At 34.5% G+C, this 19,316-nt stretch overlaps 1 protein-coding gene across 4 annotated transcripts; it reads left to right on the top strand.

Annotated features, from left to right (window-relative positions):
- Positions 1-3,422: 3,422 nt before the first annotated feature.
- On the top strand, positions 3,423-19,316 carry LOC105641019 (pre-mRNA-splicing factor ATP-dependent RNA helicase DEAH7; the record flags this gene model as incomplete). 4 transcript variants are annotated; one of them, XM_089717004.1, is given in 18 exon segments in its annotated part: positions 3,423-3,598; positions 5,666-5,726; positions 8,187-8,321; positions 8,528-8,746; positions 9,329-9,405; positions 11,801-12,056; positions 12,550-12,723; positions 12,811-12,956; positions 13,072-13,169; positions 13,541-13,649; positions 14,433-14,610; positions 14,716-14,945; positions 16,540-16,716; positions 16,837-16,908; positions 17,032-17,208; positions 17,788-17,849; positions 17,934-18,086; positions 18,185-19,316. In XM_089717004.1, coding segments are annotated over 16 exon segments (3,378 nt in total), but the record flags the coding sequence as incomplete, so codon positions are not given.

The raw sequence follows: 19,316 nt of genomic DNA on the forward strand, positions 1-19,316 counted from the left end.
ATTTGATTGGTTAATACTATTCAATTAAACATATAAAACTAGGAAATATAAAAATAGAAAACCGGAAATTTTTTTATAACTTGACCCTAAAATAAAATCAATTAAAAATAAAGTTAAAGATTTAGTTAAGAAACACGAAGAATAAAATAAATAGTGATGATAATAATAAGTAAGTAGACAGTTAGTAGCTAAGTAAGAACATGAACGTTGGAAAGGTTTGAGTAGACAATTTTGATATAGAGGTTAAGTTGCAACCAGATTTGGGATACATGACTCTTTAAATGTTTGAATGAAGAAGATAACATAAGGAACGGACTTTGATGGCTTAAGGGCATAGGAATAATATATAACAAGTTGTAATATATATTAGGAGCAAGTGGTAGATAAATTTGAGGAATTTATAAATATCTTGCTAGACTTAAGTAAGGAGAAGATTGATTGAGTTGTAATATATATTAGCCATTAGTTTGAATTCTTGATATAATGTGAAGGAGATTAATATTATACTCCAAAACTTTGATATGAAATAATTAACTTATGTGTTATGGCTGCTAGTTAGGAACTTTGCTATTATTTTTTCATTGAAGTATAAACTGAAATTCTATAGAGAAACGAATAAATTATTTAGTTTAACACAAAATTTGGTAAAAGAAATTCAGTTATTGATGTCTATTTAGTTGATGTGATATTTGGATAACAAGACAGCATTAAGACGGAATCTAAGAAATTTTATTAAGCACCTTCGTGTTGATGGGTATTAGGTATAAGCGAGTATTTAAGGTAAGTAATAAATGTTAGGTCGAAATACTGGTAATACATAAATGATGAATAACGACGATTAGGAGCACGAAAGAAATCAAGTTGACGACATAATTAATAAGACACTCTAATATCCTTAGAATGGACCAATAAGCAACATAGGTAGTTTGGGAGATTATTAAAAGGAAAATGAGCTAGGAGAGCTGAAAGGTGAACTATTAATAGATGTTATTATGAAAGTAAATTTTAGAGATAACTATTAAGGAAATTTAAAGAATAAGTATTAGAGAGAGATTGATGCTTATGCAGAAAGCATTAAAATCTCTGTAGAGGTAAGATAACTATGGAGTGCAATGAGATCCTTTAGTCCAAGAGCTGTCTGATAGTTGAACCGGTGTATGGCAAGAATATTATAGGGAGAATAGGACCTGTATAGATAGGAACTAAGAGAGTGAGCTTAAATCGCCCTGTGATACTAAAGACAACGAAAGTTGCACGACGATTTCTGAAATTTTGAATTAAAGTAATAGCTTTCAAATCTTTTTGATTGAGGAGAGTGTTAGTAATTATATATGTGAATTAAATGAGTTAATTCTTATTATTATAAATAAATCAAGTTTTAGTTGTTTTTACTTTCATAAATCATGTGTTTGGTCTTCATAAATATGAATTTGCTTTCATAAAATACGTGTTTTTGGTTAGGTTTATGGAAAGAGCTTCTTTATTTTAGCACTGTTTACTTTTAACTCTATTTGAACGTGGTTTTCATGGAGGCATACCTAGGCTTGGCCAAATCACGGTTCCTGGAACCGGAACCGTCGGTTCGAACCGGTCCGGAACCGGAACCGGAACCGGTGAGAACCGGAACCGGGACGAACCGGAACCGGAATATTCCGGTTCGGTTCCGGTTCCAGATTTTCTGGAACCAGAACCGGCGGTTCCAGAAAACCGGTCAGAACCGGTTGGAACCGCCGGTTCTCCGGCCGGTTAGAACCGTCGGTTCGAACCGGTTCGAACAGGAGGTTCTTATAAACTGTCACACCAAAAAAAAAAAAAAAAAAAGCTCCTTTTAGAGCAAAGAAACCCCAGTACCCCACCACTCTGTCCACCCAACCTTAGACACAATAAAATTATAAACCCTACCTAGCCTACACCCTACAAAGGGACAACAGAAAAATGAAATAAAAAAATAATACATATTCTTCTTATAATTATTGGTCTGAACGTTGTGTTTTTTTTTTTATTTTATTGTGAAATCTATTAATTATTCCTCCCAATAGCTATAAACGGCTATATAACGGCTAGTTTCAAGGGTATTTTTGAAAAATTAATTTTTGGATTTATTATAAATACCTCATTTCATTTACAAATTCATTACAAAAAAATCTCTACTCTCTCTACTTACTCTCTCTACAATATTTTTTTAAATTTATTCAAACTTTTTTAAACAAAAAATAATTTCAGTTGAAGAATTTTTTTGTAAAAATAATTATATTCAAGTCTTTAAAAAAATAAATTTAATTGTAGAATTTTTTAATTTTTTAGGTGTATTTTTTTTATAAATAACTTTCACAAATTTATTAAATTTTGAAAACCGGTCTTCAAAATTTAAAATTTAAAATTATGTGATTCACCGGAAAATCGATCGGAACCGTCGGTTTTCACCGGACCGGAACCGGAACCGGAACCGTCCGGTTCCAAACCGGAACCGGAACCGGACTTTTTCGGTTCCAGTTTTTTTGGAACCGGAACCGCCGGTTCCGGAACCGTGGCCACCCCTAGGCATACCTACTAAAATTTAAATTTTCAATAGAATTATATAATCTTGAGAAAAATATATATAATATATATTATGCATTTTTCTGCTAAACCCGGTATTATTGTAAAATTTTACCAAAGAAAGATTTTCCTAAAAGATTCATAGCTAACTGATGATAGAATTTGGAGGCTAAGCTAATAGATAAGATTAAGTTTCTCGAAGCTTTAGCTAGGTGGTACTAAATAGTTGAACGAAATTTTATTCTAAATATGATGGTTGGTGATAGAAGTACAATCAGAATACCCCATCCCCTTCCTTTCCTTGATCTATATTATTCGCTCTTGAATTGTCTCTTTTTATTTGAAGTAATTTTTTATAACCTTGAAGTCGCCTATGTGTCCAATCTTACTCTTTCTTATTAGATTTCAATTCAAGGACGAATTGTCCTGAGGGAGGAAAATTGAAACACCCGTATTTTATTTTCGAAACTTTTGAATTTTAATAAATAAAAATCAGGATTTTTGCATGTGTGGGCTGCAAGTACTTTATAACCTTAATCCGCATCCAAATTCGCGAGTTGGCCCAAGCCCAAGTATAGTGTGGCAACTCCTAACGGAGGATTTTCTAAACTTCTTTAAGTATTATATTGGACGATAAATTTTAAATCAATTAATATAAATCAATTGGGACCTTTAAACCAGTTTGAATTTTCTAAAAACCAAGTGAAAAACTCGAAAATCAAACAAAAATTGAGCAAAATCATTGAATTGAGCCAAACGGGTTCGAATCGAATCGGAATGCCCCATAAAATTCCAGAAACCATTTTCTTTTTTTATCTTTCTTCTTCTTCCCTCTTGAGCGCCCGTCTCCTCCTCTCGTTTTTCTGACGACCAGAGACCCCCGCGCCGCGCCTCCTCGCCGTCGACTCCTCGCCGCAGCAGTTCGGCCTTCCTTTCCCTTCTCTCCGTTTCCATTTCTTGTGAGCGCAAAAGTCACAACGAAGCCGCGACTTCAGCCCGATCGAGACAGTCGCGTCTTCGTCCTTCTCTCCGAGCAACTCCGGCGACTATCGCCGACAAGGTAAGCCGATATCCTCCCTCCTCACTCTTTTGCAAATTATTTTGTATAGAATAGGCGATTTATTGAAGGAATTGATCAAAATGGGACTTAGGGATTTAAGAAATAATAAATTTGGATTTCGTTAGATATTGACATAATTTGTAGTAGTTAGCTATAGAACTGAGGTTTTATATGAAATTTTGCTATGTTTGGCGTAAGAGTTGCAAGATTCCTGGAACCATGGTACCTCTGGCCACTGTAGACGGCGGAGACAGCGGTGGCTCCCGTGACCGGAGTTTCCAATAGGCAGAACATTGCATTTTTCGTGTATGAATATATAATTAGTTTTTACTATTCGACATCAATTGATATTGAACTGTGGATTGACCGTATATTTAGAAATTAGGCTTCAGGCTGGAAAATCACAGAAAGTCGATAAACAAGACACTATACGATCTTAGAAAGGTTTAATTAGCTAGTTAGCAAAGTAATTACGTTTGGTTAGTATTCAAAATAAGTTATATGTATGAATTTGATAATAATTAGGATGTTTTAGTTTCTATGAAGTTAATATTAATAAGGGTAATATTTTAAGTAATATGCAGTCGAACGTTAATTAAGGATTAATTAGTATGTTTTGTATTATATATAAATATTCTAAATCTGAAATCTTTTGATCTTTTGTGAAATATTTAGATTATATTGTAAACGCTTATTCATATTCGATAGACGATGATTCATGGATCATTAGCCGGAATTGCGAGATCTAAATAAATAAGAAGGGAATGGAAGAGTTGGTAAATTATAGCTGTATATAATTATTAAAGGTATGTATATATATAGTGACACTAGAAGGATGTAAAGGTTAGGCCAATATTAGTTTTCAATTGTTTATTTACTTAGTTATTTGCTTATTTGCTTAACCTTATAAAGTGAAGTTAAAGTTTGGTATCGGTGATTAAATATTGATATTGTTAATTGGACGAAGGAAGGGAAATTTAATTGCTTGATCGCCCGATGGATGGGCTGGGTGTAATGATTGATATCTATATATATTAAGTTGTGTTTCTTTAAATAGGTGGATAGTCCGATTTTTAAGGGAGGTTCTGCCGAAATTTCGACAGAATCTAGAATAGTTTTACTCGTGAATAGGGCCGCAGGATTTATTTAGGATAATCCTTTATTATTTGGGAGGAAGTTTTAATTAATTCTTTCCTGTCCTCCCAATTTCATTTCATTAGAATCACTTTAGTTGGTTCATTAATTCGACAAGTTGGAATTGAAATTTAAGTATCTAGTGTAATAAATAATAATAAATAGTATTATATCATCAGCATTATGCATAGTTACATTGCTACATAATGCTATAATTGTCAATTTATTTGATTATCACTTATTTAATTCATTACTTTTCTACTTATTGTATATATGTTTATATTTGAACATTAGCATAACAATGTTTGTTCATTTAATGTGCTTGCATTTAATTGCAATGTTTGATTAGATGTGTTGTGACATTGCTATGCCTTGTTTGTATGGAATTGGGATGAAGTGGGTCACCGTGGGTTTGTGAGGACGGTCCTGGAAATGATGAAAATGTGAAATTTGACAGTCGGCCAGGTATGGGGAGATTGGCGCTCCCGTGTGCACCTGATGATATGATATGGATGATACCTGATGATATGATATGGATAGTATGGAAAATCACAGGGTGGCCTCCTGTCGATATGGAAAAGAAAAGAGAGAATGGAAAAACAATGAGAGGGCTGTGAAGTGAGGATTAGACCGGTCGGGCCCGGTATGGAGGACCGGCTCCCTAGTGCACACGTCATGAGAGGATAAGCCATATGGGAGGACGGCTCATCGGGGGTTTCGGTGACGCCACAGACCAATTTCCACATGATGTGATTATGTGAAGGTGTTAATATGTGTAAGTGCTGTTGTGATGCCATTTGTGTTACTGTCTGCGTGACCATATAATTAGTCGGATAAATGGATTTAATTATTTACACATTCGTTTGAATGCGTGTGTGGTGCAGTAATTCCTATTCATTATAAAACTCACATTTCCCTTGTTTAACTTTTCAGGAATTAGGAATTTCCTACGAGTTGGCTGAGGCTGTGCAATCTTCTCCGCAGAGCTATAAAAGTAAATTTCTAAATTTCTGTAGTTGACTAATTAATGTACTGTTACTCATAAAAATTTTATTACTCCTAGACATTATCAAACTCCGCAGTTGTAAGATATATGTATCCCTAGTGCATGTATTACCGATAGCCCATGTTATGACTGTAGTGTATTACAAATTGGGCTGATTTATAAAGTGTTTAAAATGCTAAATTTGGGGGCCGAAATATAGTATAATTATGAGGTTTATTGCGCGTAATAACATGGGCTGAATGGTAGAAATTCATATTAAAATAGTTGAATTTTGGTGATTCAGGCTTACTATGGGCCTCGGGGGCCTTAAGTTTACCTGAGCCCTAGTGCAGGTCCGGCCCATGGAAACGGGTCGTGACAATTTGCAGTATCTGTAAATTATAATCTTTTTGTTCACTGTGTGAAATTGAGATTTAATTTGCAGATTAATTCTATTAACTGAATTTTTCGAAGGTAAATAATGGGTTAATGTGTTAATTGTAAATTTTAGTCAAGAAATTAAATTTCCTTTAATACAGCAGCAGCTGGTTTAGCTATTTTGCTTGATTTCTTGATATGATATGAAGAAATTGATGCCTTCATTGCTAGTTTTGGCAAAAACTTGGAATTTTGTTAAAAATGGCAGCAGCTATACTGGATAATCTATGGGTTTTATTTGAATGAAGCTAGGCATTGTTACATTCTCATGTTGATTCTGACCTACTAGGTGTCTTCTTGCTTGGGTAAAAGAGTAAATCCTAGAACCTCTAAGCTGAGATCTTAGAAAGTTGGCCTTCTATATAGAAAAGGAATAGGAAGCTATATAACTTTAATTAAATATGATTAAGATGGAAAATATGGAGTTATTCAGTATATGTGAATGATAGACTTTGACTTGGTGTAGAAATTATAATGGTTAGTCTAGATTTATTTTTTTTTTGGGGGGGGGGGGGGTGGTGTGTGCATGTGTGTGTGTGTGTGTGATTTCTTTTAGGTTAGAGATGATCAGGATGAGTTAATTATATAAGAATGTTAAATATAAGGATTAATGTAAATACATGGGTGTGTGTGTATATGAATAGTATAAGTTTAAGAATTTATTATGACCTTATATGGATATAAAGTATATCTTTTATTTAGCATGAGGAATTAGAAATAAAGATTTGACAAGGGTTCTGATAACGGTTAGAAGCCTAGTAGTTATATGAAGATGTGAATAGTTGACACGAATTTTAACTATATGAAATTCTACTTGTATGTGTAGGTAGGAGGGTAAAAAGAGTTAAGTTTAAGAATTGTTGTGAACTTATACAAGGTTGAACTAAGAATTAAACATATAATTTGTAATTATTAGTGTTGTAATAAGGACGTTATTGATAATGATGTCTATATTGATTGGAGGAAGGGATGTTAATTGATTCCGATGGATGGACTGTGTAGATTTGATTGATAAATCTTTAATATTTGATGCTTGTTAAATAGGTAGATAGTCCAATTTTCATGGAGGATTTGCCGAAATTTCGGCAACATCTTAGAGACATTAACTAAGTTTAGAAATTAGAATTCTTAAATGTAAATATAGATCTATATAATGATAAACTTTTGAATAATGCTCTTGGATTGAATATCTATAAATGAATTCTACATTTATGATTCATTTGTTCCAAACATAAAGCCGGTTGTTGGATTGAGGTTTCTAAATTGTTAAAGAAACTTTTAATGTTTTTTGTTTTATTATAATTTTTTAAAATAAATTTGAAGAATTTTTATTAAATTGGTTTTAGGGTTTGTCAATAGTAATATTTATTATTATTATTATTATTATTATTATTATTATTATTATTATTATTATTATTTATTCAAGCTACAAATCGAAAAAAGAATTTTAAAAAAGTTTGAAATAAAATTATCTAATTTTGGTTCAAAACTGGAACAAAATTTTAACCGTTGGTTTCAAACCGTCTTAGAAACCATAAAAATGATTCAGTTTCGGTTCAATCTTTTCTATAACTGAAACCGGAAGTTTCTAGAACCGTGGTCATGCCTATCCATGATCATCTCTAGTCCTTATTCTCTCATTACGCTTCCAACTCTATCAAATTCCATCATACCTAAATTACCAAACACAAAGTTACAAACTTTTCAGGTTTGCAAACACAAATAAGAGATTCATTATTTATTGTCATTTTTTTCCCTTTCTCAAAGCATGTGTATACTGTCTAACCAAAATCTCTAATTTTTATTTATTTTTAACTATCTTATTCTATTGCAAAGTGCTTTTTCCCCTCCAATTTTCATCTTTGTTTTCCCCCTTAATTTTAGTATTAATATGTTTGTTTCCTCATCTAATCTGATGCTCTGAATTGCCTTTTAGTTTTCTGGTTCCTCTATCAGTTTATGAGTTGTTATTGTATTTTTACTTGTTTCTATTGTGAAATTTCTTATTGCTTGTCCACCTTTTGAAACAAGGAGGTGACGGTGCAATTATGGGCATTGATGAGACAACAGTAACTTTGGAACCTGAGCAGAGCAATGGAGGGGGACTATATGTTCCTGGGAAGGAAAGAGTTGAATTCAGAGCTCCTCCAAAGAAGTCCCTTTTAGGTATAATCTTTTTATCATAGTATAATTTTTTTTTTTTTTTTGTGTTTTCTGATTACTTGTTATGAGTGGTATAATGCTGCATCTCTTACTTGGATCCTACTCTTATATGTGTTTTTGAAATTTTAGCCCCCTCCTCCTTTTAAATATTGTCAAGCACATCATTATAATTGCAATTTGTTTAGTAACTAATGCCGACGAGTTAATAGGTTTAGATGTCCTTGCAATTGCGAAACGAGAAGGATCTGATGCAAATGATGTGTTCAAGGTCCCAAGAGAAAGAGTTACGTCTATTGCAGCCTCTGTTGATGACTCAGAACTTGAATCTTCTGTTATAGATGATGAAGGGGCCAGTGAATCTAATCGAAGTAGCAATCATTTAACTAGAAGATATCGTGAAACAACTATTCATGAGATTTCTCGTGGAGGTACTTTCATACTCAAGATCTCTTTGACAATCAACTTTAATTGCACTAAGTAAGTTGATTATGAAACTAATGTTTCCTCTCTTGGTTTTGGTTTGGTTTTTCATTTGTATAATATGATATGATGGATTTGTCTATGGTTGTAACTACCAAGTGTAATTGTCATTTTATGAAACAACTTTACTTTACCCTTGTTTTGTGTTGTTTCTACTCATTTTAAATTAGGCAATTGTTAAGCCACACTAGTACCTTCTAATAAAAAGTTTTGTAGATTTTAGCAAATTTTGATGTGTTGATTTGTGCGAAGTAGCATCTATCATGCACCAGCTATTTACCGACAAACTACACAAACGCATTCTTATGTTGAGCAGGTTTTTTCATTTGTTTAATTTTCATTCTTTTGTTTCTAATACAATTAATATGTGTGTTTAGAGGTGTGCTCTTTTACATGCATTCAAGGTCTATAGGCACACCCATGTGCTTTTATTTAATTCTTGAAAGATGTTTATGCTTGTGTTTCCCCTCCTATTTGTCTATCAAAAGCTTTAATATTTTTTTTAAATGATTTTCAATCATGAATTGCAGAAAGTACTGTTCCTCGGAAAGCAACAACTAGTGCTACACATGGGAGTCACTGCACGAGAGAAAATAGGTCATCAGATGTAAGTTAATCCTTGATTTTACTACTGGTGATCTTTGTTGTTGAGTTGAAAACTATAGAACTACTAGTGAAGTCTATCTTCTGGAAAAATTCAATTAGAATCATGAAGTTGCCAAATCGTGAATTGTTGATTTTTCATGGATGTCAATGAATTGCTAGCAGCTGTCATGTGAATTAAGCTAAGGTTAAATGCTAAAATAGCTCTTGTTTTTATATTTTTTTTCCTGTTCAATCTCTTTCAGAAAAAGAAAGACAAAAAAAGAGGGAAATAGCTCTTGGTTGGTAGAGTTGGCAAAAAGTTGGTAATATGTGTTATAATTTGGTAATTTAGGCCCTTTTTTGTAAGGTCTTCAATGGCCTTACTTGTCATCAAGATGCTTTGGTGCGTGTTTGATAGTACATAGAAATGCTTTTGCTTCATCATATAAGTGTTTGGCATGCAATCTTTTAGAATGATTTTATAGCTTCTCAAACTGCTAATTTAGAAATTGAAATAGGATGAGTTGGAAGGCCCAGACATTAATGTTTAAATTCTGGGTAAAATTGAAAGCTAGAAATAAGATTGACAATTAGGGTTTATAGAAGGGTGGGACTGATAAGGAAAACTAAATAAGAAGAGGGGTTTTGGGGGGGCTGTTTGGTAGAATTAAAATAGATGACAGCTTGGAGGACCAGTTCACATCATCTTAAGGATTTGGATTCCCAAATAAACTAAAAGAAATAACATAGTCCCAACCAAACGAGGATTCGAAATTAGGACTTAAAGTAAATATGAAGCTCATAAAGAAATAGGGAAAGGTTTTGCAACAAAAGCTGGAATTTACAAAATTGCCCTTAATTTTGAATTACTGGACCCGGCGGCCAATAGCTAATTTGATGTAGAACAAGTAGCAGAAAAATTTATGAAGTATTTGGAGCGTCAAAAGGCCAAGAAAAGTCCCAAGTATAATGTTTTCTTATTTTGGGCAGGATTTCCTTTTCCTGTTTTGAGTAGGTTTTGTTTTGCTTTTCCCATTCTGTTTAGGATTCTCATTTATTTATTTAGTATTAGTTGAATTTTCCTTATTAGTTTAGGATCCTCGTTATTTTAGGATTTAAAGGCTATAAATAGCCCTGAGTTTCTTTGCTTTAGAGCAGACTTTGTTTAGTTCAGCTCTAATATAATTGCTGGTTCTCAGAGTTTTCTTAAGTTTCTGCACTTGAAACTTATTAAGAATTATTGTGGTATAATTCTTGTTTTCTTCAACGCTTATCTCGCTGCGTCATAATTTATTTAAATATAAGCAATAAGTAAAACTCTAAAATAACTAGGAAGTAGTCTGTAATTTTCCGAATAAACCCTGGTTTAAATCTGGACCATCTAGGCTTGAGTTTATGAATTTGAATTTTCTTATATTCCTGTTTTGCATCAGAAATGGATATGGGGTTTCATACATACTTTTAGATGTAGATATGTAAGGTTCAGGGGAAAAAAATCTCCAGGTCTTTCTGCATCATGAAATGGCACAGCGCTTTTTGGGGAAACAGTTTGTAAAGTTATTTGCTGTGTGCAACAGTCCAATCTTTTCAACCTTCTATTTGTTATTAGTAATAAAACTACAATTTAGTGTCAAAATGATCAGAAGTCTCGTTCTTTACGGTCGATAAAGAGGTCATCTAGCTAAATTATGTGTTTCATGAGCCATTTGACACGGAAACTTTTGTTTCTGTACTGTGCATTTCCCATGTTTTGTCTTCAGAACTAGTGAAAAATTCCCCTTCAACTTTTTTGATGATTTGTCTTACTTGCACCAAACATGGAACAGATCTTTTTGCCCTGTCTTGCATGTGCTATTAGTTTTTGTCATGTTCAATATTTGTGAGCTTGAAATATTGCTCAACCTACTAAGATACAGTTTGCTTTTTTACTTATACAACTTTTTGGCTATTGATGTCTTTTCTACTGGCAATTTGGCATTTTGGTTACACTGTGTACTCAAATATCGGGGATGTTTGTGAACCTTTGTTAACATATATATGCATGTTGATGTCGGAGAACAAGATCAAAACTTCAGAATTAAGCAAAGACTCTGAAGTTAAAACTATTCTCATTACTGTAGCAGTCACTATTCAGGGTGTTTTTGTTTTATTTAGAGTAGTCAAGTCCATTTTCAATTAGGGATTACTCAATTCTTTATTCTAGTAGTATCATATGCTCTAGCAAGGTTTAGGGTGGTATAGGCAGAATCCTGGTATTATATTTTGGCTAATCTGATTATATTTTGACATTAAAATTATTAATCTTCTTTATCGCTGGGTCTTCTAGTATTGTTAGCAAGTATGTCAGCAAAGTTTATTGGCTTGTAATTTTATATTTTGTATGTGATTTTTATTAAGTTACACTTTCTGAATTGAAGGATATGACTAGAAATGTTAGTAGCTCGTCCAATATCCAATCTAGGAGTCCTAAGGGTGGGACAGAGGACCTCAAAAGCATCAGAAAAGATTTTAGGGATGACTCCAGGAGAGAAAGCAGGAAGGTAAGGCACAGGCATACTGTTAATCGTGAAGAGCGGAGTCATGGAAGGGAAGCACGTGGTTCGTATGAAAGAGAAGATAGTAGAGATTATGGCAGAAAAAGGGGTAGATATGAAGGTTCAAGTCGAACACCAGGTACACGTCACATTGTCTTGGTATCTTGTATGCCTTTTGCTTTACACAAAAGAAAAAGGGAGAATGAAACAACAAATGTGGAAAAATAAACAGAGAATTGGCATGATGCATTAGCAGAAATTTCTGTTGCTCTATCTATAAAATTTTTACTTGTTAACTTCCTCTCTGATACATATGCATGTGTCTCTTAAGTGTATGATGAACTTTGGATGTCCAATTGTTTTTATGGAAACCTCTAATTATAATATGTTGTGATGGATTGTCAATGAAGCCTGCTAGCCCATCTGCACCCTCTACATTTTCCTCCTTCAACACCAATCCCTTCTGTATTGGTGGGTTGGGTGGGGGACATAATCACGGGCTTCTACCGTTTTAGAGCTGGAGTCCAGAATAAAAACACTCAAGGGGAGAAGCATCACAAGATTCTAGCATTGTGAACTTGCATTTAAATTTTATTGATACGTTCTGGTATAAAAATATATGTATCTTGCAGGCAGGTCTGACTGGGATGATGGGAGATGGGATTGGGAAGAAACACCTTATCGGGATAGTCACTCTAATACCAACCGACAGCATCGTTCTTCACCATCTCCCATGTTTGTTGGGGCCTCACCTGATGCACGTTTAGTGTCCCCATGGTTAGGTGGCCATACACCTTCCTCTATTGGTATGTTGTGATGTTTCTTATGTGATTGAAACTTCTATGCCCTTTCTCTTCCTAATTTTGGAGTATATAACTTTTGGAAATGTACAGGTTCTACTGCTTCTCCATGGGATAATATTGCTCCTTCTCCAGTTCCAATACGGGCCTCTGGATCTTCAGCTAAGTCTTCAAGTTCTAGACATGTTGTGAGGTCCCATCAACATTCTTTCTCCTCTGCAAGTTCGCGATCATCGGAGGTGAATATTTGCTGATGCATGCTGTACTTTGTTTTATGAAGTTGCGTGTTCAAATTTCTTCTGTACATTTAGATGATGACCGTGCACTTTCTTACTTGATTGATTGCATGTGCAGGATGAGGGATCAGATAAACCGTATTCATCTGAAGAAAAAAATATTGAGATTACTGAAAGTATGCGCATAGAGATGGAGTATAATGCTGATCGAGCATGGTAACTTGTTTCTTAAATTAGTTTACAATTGCCAAAATTAGCTTCAGTTTTCTTCATTGTTACCCTACGAAGAAATCTTAAAGTGCAAAAATTCATGAATATCAATATATCATTTTTGTATCTTTGGTTTTGCTTCATCCCTTTGTCTGTATCTCTAGACATGTTCATACTTTTTGAATCGCATTCTGGATATGAGTTATTACATGTGAAATTGGAGCATTCATCTATTATTTGGTATCAGTCCAGAAGGGATGACTGATGACTCTCAAGTAGTATTCTCTTTGGTTATTGATATATATATATATTCACACACACTGACAGTCTGACACACATACACTTCCATTTCTGCTGACTGGAGTTTCATCATATAGGTATGACAGAGAAGAAGGTAACACAATGTTTGATGGTGATAGCTCATCATTTTTCCTCGGGGATGAAGCCTCATTCCAGAAAAAAGAGGCAGAATTGGCCAAAAGACTGGTAAGTTTAAAATCTGTGGAAAATATTTTCTGTTTCTTCATCCGTCTTTTTCCTCTTGTTTGGTATAAATGAAGTCCACAAAGTTTTGTGGAATTCAATTGAATTTCCATTTTCTCATATTTGGTATATATACAAAAAAACTTTCATTTCAATTCCATGGACTCAATTCTAGAGATGGAACATAATTAAACTAATTTTCAATGGAATTTCAATTCCACAAAATTTATACAAATTAGGTTTTGGACAAAAAATTCCCAGCCTTTAATTCACATCTCCTATCTCCTTTTACTCTTTCCTTCTTTCTCTCTCTCTCTCTCTGCTTTTTATTTCTTTCTTTAACGTATTTTTTTTCTCTGTTTCTATAAGGGTATTCTTGATAACTATCATAGTTTTATCTGAATTCTAGATAAATTTAAATCATAGATTTTCTGGAATTCAATCTAATTCCATATCTTACGTTTATCAGACCAGGCAGGAAAATACATTAAACAGAGTTCATTTGTCAATGACCTCTACATTTTAGATTCATTTATACCAGATGGGGCCTTAGTGTTAATTGGCTTACATTGCTGACATGTTGGCAGATGGATATTATATGTAAGGGACTGTTAGCACACATTTTTATTTTGTTGCCTATCTAATTAAACTTGCATGCCTTCTGGTGTTTCAAATTGATCATAATGTTTTTGAGTGCATATTTGAATCAGGAAATTGTTGTTTCTCCATATATGAGAATCATTCATTTGTTCTTTCGTAATGAGTTTATGGCATCATGACATACAGGTTCGAAAAGATGGCACTAGAATGTCACTTGCGCAAAGCAAGAGGTTGTCTCAGCTGACTGCTGATAATGCCCAGTGGGAGGACAGACAGCTCTTGAGATCTGGTGCTGTTAGGGGTACTGAAGTGCAGGCTGATTTTGATGATGAGGAAGAACGAAAAGTGATCCTTCTCGTACATGGTAAGAGAACATTATGATAAGCCTTGTCAGTTGGTTGGTGGAACAGAATGCAAAAAAGGTGTTACACTTCCTTTTAGCTAAAGCATATGTCATTTGTTGTGATAGATACAAAACCCCCTTTTCTTGATGGAAGAGTTGTTTATACGAAACAAGCTGAGCCTATTATGCCCATTAAAGATCCCACCTCTGACATGGCCATTATTTCGCGGAAAGGATCTGCTCTAGTGAGAGAAATTCATGAAAAGCAAAGTATGAACAAGTCACGCCAGCGTTTTTGGGAGCTCGCTGGATCGAAACTTGGCAATATTCTTGGTGTTGAAAAGACTGCTGAACAGGTATGGTCTCAATGGAAATGTGCTTCATCTTTTTCCATTAAGAGGTTTTTGTTAGTTTTTTGAGCTGGAAATTTTTGGAGAAAAGTTTTAATACATAAAGATGAGAGAGTTTTTAATGGAACAATATTTTTCTCTTTTATGACTGTTAATACAAGAGCCTTTTTACAGAAGGCTTACACAGATTTTTCCACTTCAAATTTAAATTTTGACTGGATATAAAGCTAAGATGACTTGCAAGTTTAAATTTGCCCCACACAATTAATAAATGTATAATGAATTCAAATAGATATTTCTAGATGCTGTCACAAACAAAAAAAGGTCTGCTGGTAGGTAACTTGGAGTTGGGGGACAAAGTTCTAATTCTCCTCCTTGGAACTTTGGATAAAAACTCTGAGCTTTCATATTTTTGCAAAATACCTCAACTTGAATCATCTTGGAGAACCCTCTCCTTAACTTGCTAAACAAACCCTCATTTCTTTCTTCTTCTTCTTTCTTTTTTTTAATAAAACCAGGGTCTCCTTCCACTACTTCTTGTGGCATGTTTGAGCTGTTTTATTCCTTAAATTGACAATCAAATCTCTTTCATTTAATGCATTGCAGCTTTCCCTTGTGCCAACAATCCTTCTTCTCCTCTTAAAAGTTCCAACATGGAGAATACTTCCAAGGCTGATTTCTGATTTCTGATTTCTGATGATGATGACTCTTTGAGCTTGAGTTTTGCGTGAAAAGCTCCCTTGATTGACACTTGATTTCACTCTCTTTCTTTTGAGTAAAACTCTGATTAGGATGCTTAATAACCAAAGGGCTCTGATACCGTTAGTTTTTGAGCTGGAAATTTTTGGAGCAAAACTTTAATGTACGATGATGAGAGTTTTTAAAGAGAACTCTATTCTTCTCTCTTACGACAGCTAATTCAAGAGCCTTTTCTTATAAGTCTTACACAGATTTTTCCACTTACAACAGCAATAACTTAACCTTATCCCAAATTAATTGGGTTCGGTTATGAATCCTATGATATCTACCCTAATCAAATTAATAGGAATGAAAAGCAAAGTATGAACTGGGCAAAAAAATTTTTGAAATACATTTTGTGGAAAAAAGAGTATTGAAAGGGAAAATTTTTTAAAATCATCGTGATATACTAATAAATAAAACAAATTATAGGGCATGCTTACATTTTACGACAACTTCCCTTCATGCAGTTATAGGTCGACCTCTTCCATTTTTAGCACCCTCCTCTACAAAAAACATCATGCTTACAAACTAGGTCACATGAGAGTCTATGTAACAAATGATAGTACCACTGAAGACCTCTTTCTCTGATTTTATCTTCAACAGCAGATTTTTCCACTTAAAATTTAAATACACTTTGAGCCTAATCAATTTTGAATTTTGATTAATATAAATCTAAGGTGACTTGCAAGCTTAAACTCGCATCTTATTATCTATAAAAGATTAATCCAAAATGAGATTTTGAGATGCTGTCGCTTAAAAAAAAAATCTACTGGTAGTTAACTTGGAGTTGTAGGACAAAATTCTAACTTCAACAGTTTTTGAAAATGTGATGTTATTGACATCTTTCTTTTAATTCTAGATTGATGCTGATACTGCCACAGTAGGCGAAGAAGGCGAAGTGGATTTTAGAGAAGATGCCAAATTTGCTCAGCATTTGAAGAAGCAGGAGGCTGTGAGTGATTTTGCAAAGACAAAAACCCTTGCGCAGCAACGTCAATATCTTCCCATATACTCAGTTCGTGAGGATTTACTGCAGGTTGAGGAACGCACAAAAAGTTTATTCTGTAGTTACTCTTTCATTTGTTGCTGTTGGTTATCCCCTTGGATGTATGTATGACCACTTTTCTCATTCTGTTTATAAATGTGCACTGGATAGGTGGTCCGTGAAAATCAGGTCATTGTTGTTGTAGGAGAAACTGGTTCAGGAAAGACAACTCAATTGACACAGGTTTTCCCTATGTATTACATTTTCTCTTTTTTGTTTAACCTGCAGAAAATGTTCAACTAGTTATACAAGTGGAATTATAGGCACCTCATGAAGTGGAACCTGACATTTAGATTTTGTTGACAGTATCTCCATGAAGATGGCTATACGAGAAATGGTATAGTTGGTTGCACACAACCAAGGCGTGTGGCAGCCATGAGTGTCGCAAAAAGAGTTAGCGAGGAGATGGAAACTGAATTGGGAGATAAAGTTGGTTATGCCATTCGTTTTGAGGATGTGACTGGGCCAAACACCATAATCAAGGCAAGTATTATATAAAATCTATGATAATCATTAGATGTTACTTTATACTTTCTTAGAAGCCTTTGTTATCGATGATGATTGCTTAAATGTCCATATGTAACTTCTAATTTATTTATTTATTTTTTAGTTAAACTTCACTTTCATTTTGCATCAATGGTTTCAAAAGATTTCTAATCAAGGGCTTTTATGATAAAAGTAGTAGTCTACTTTGTTAAAAGTTATGGTAGAAGCTCCTGTAACATGATGCTTTGTGTGAGCATTTTTCTAAGAAGTTGTAAAACAAAAAATAAAAAATTGGAAATCTATGGGAACACAGATAGTTAGAGGGTACAAAAAAGTGACCCTCTTGAAATTGAAGAGCTGGAAAACATTGAGAATGATTTGATAACAGTGTCTGGATTCCTGAGGACTTGGATTTGTGAGTGATTTTAAGTTTAGTAGGTGCAGCAGTGTTATTTATCATTGTAATTGCAGGTTATTGAGCGATTCATGTTACTTTCTTCATTAACCTTTACTTGAGTTCTATTCTATGCTTGTAAGACAATGGCATTCTAAACTTTTATATGCTCAATTGTGCAGTATATGACAGATGGAGTGCTTTTGCGTGAAACTCTAAAAGATTCTGATCTTGACAAGTATAGGTAAGAAGTTATTGTTTATCTCAATTTTATGAGGAGCTCATTTCTGCTGGATGGGAAGTCTTTAGTTTGATGGTTTTGTTGCAGGGTCATAGTCATGGATGAAGCACATGAAAGATCTTTAAGCACAGATGTGCTGTTTGGGATATTGAAGAAGGTAGTTGCACAGCGTCGTGACTTCAAGCTTATAGTAACATCTGCAACTCTAAATGCTGAGAAATTTTCCAATTTCTTTGGGAGGTACTTATTTGCCTTTTGCTATTAAAATAAGGCAGCATTCTTTAGTCCATTTGGCTTGAATAGATTTTAAATACAAATTTAATTTTAACGTGCCGCAGTGTACCGATTTTCCACATTCCAGGGAGAACATTCCCTGTGAATACTTTGTACAGTAAAAGTCCCTGTGAAGATTATGTTGAAGCTGCAGTGAAGCAAGCTATGACCATCCACATTACCAGTGCACCAGGCGATATTCTGATATTTATGACTGGCCAAGACGAAATTGAAGCGGCCTGTTATGCCCTTGCTGAGCGCATGGAACAACTCATCTCTTCCTCAAATAAAGCAGTACCTAAGCTCTTGATACTGCCTATATACTCCCAACTACCAGCTGATTTGCAAGCAAAAATATTCCAAAAGGCGGAAGATGGTGCCCGAAAATGCATTGTTGCCACCAACATTGCTGAAACATCGTTGACAGTTGATGGAATTTTTTATGTCATTGACACAGGGTATGGTAAAATGAAAGTTTACAATCCTAGGATGGGTATGGATGCTCTCCAAGTTTTTCCTGTTAGCCGCGCTGCTGCTGATCAGCGTGCTGGACGTGCTGGTAGAACTGGCCCTGGTACATGTTATAGGCTTTATACAGAAAGTGCTTACCTAAATGAAATGCTGCCAAGTCCAGTGCCAGAGATCCAGAGGACCAACCTTGGTAATGTGGTTTTGCTGCTGAAGTCTCTCAAAATTGATAACTTGCTAGATTTTGATTTCATGGACCCACCTCCACAGGATAACATCCTCAATTCAATGTATCAGTTGTGGGTCCTGGGTGCACTTAACAATGTTGGAGGTCTAACTGATCTTGGCTGGAAAATGGTGGAGTTCCCATTAGACCCTCCACTTGCTAAGATGCTGTTGATGGGAGAACAGCTGGGATGTATAAATGAGGTTTTGACGATTGTGTCGATGCTTTCAGTGCCATCAGTGTTTTTTCGCCCCAAAGATAGAGCAGAGGAAAGTGATGCTGCAAGGGAGAAATTTTTTGTTCCTGAATCTGACCACTTAACTTTGCTTAATGTTTACTTGCAATGGAAAGAGCACCAGTATCGGGGAGATTGGTGTAATGATCATTTTCTGCATGTCAAAGGATTACGGAAGGCTAGAGAAGTCAGATCCCAGCTGCTGGATATTCTCAAAACTTTGAAAATCCCATTAACTTCTTGTGGGCATGATTGGGACGTTATAAGG

Source organism: Jatropha curcas, unplaced genomic scaffold (assembly GCF_041381405.1).
Source record: "Jatropha curcas cultivar XTBG-Jc1 unplaced genomic scaffold, XTBG_Jcur_1.0 HiC_scaffold_435_pilon, whole genome shotgun sequence".
Lineage (NCBI taxonomy): Eukaryota > Viridiplantae > Streptophyta > Magnoliopsida > Malpighiales > Euphorbiaceae > Jatropha > Jatropha curcas.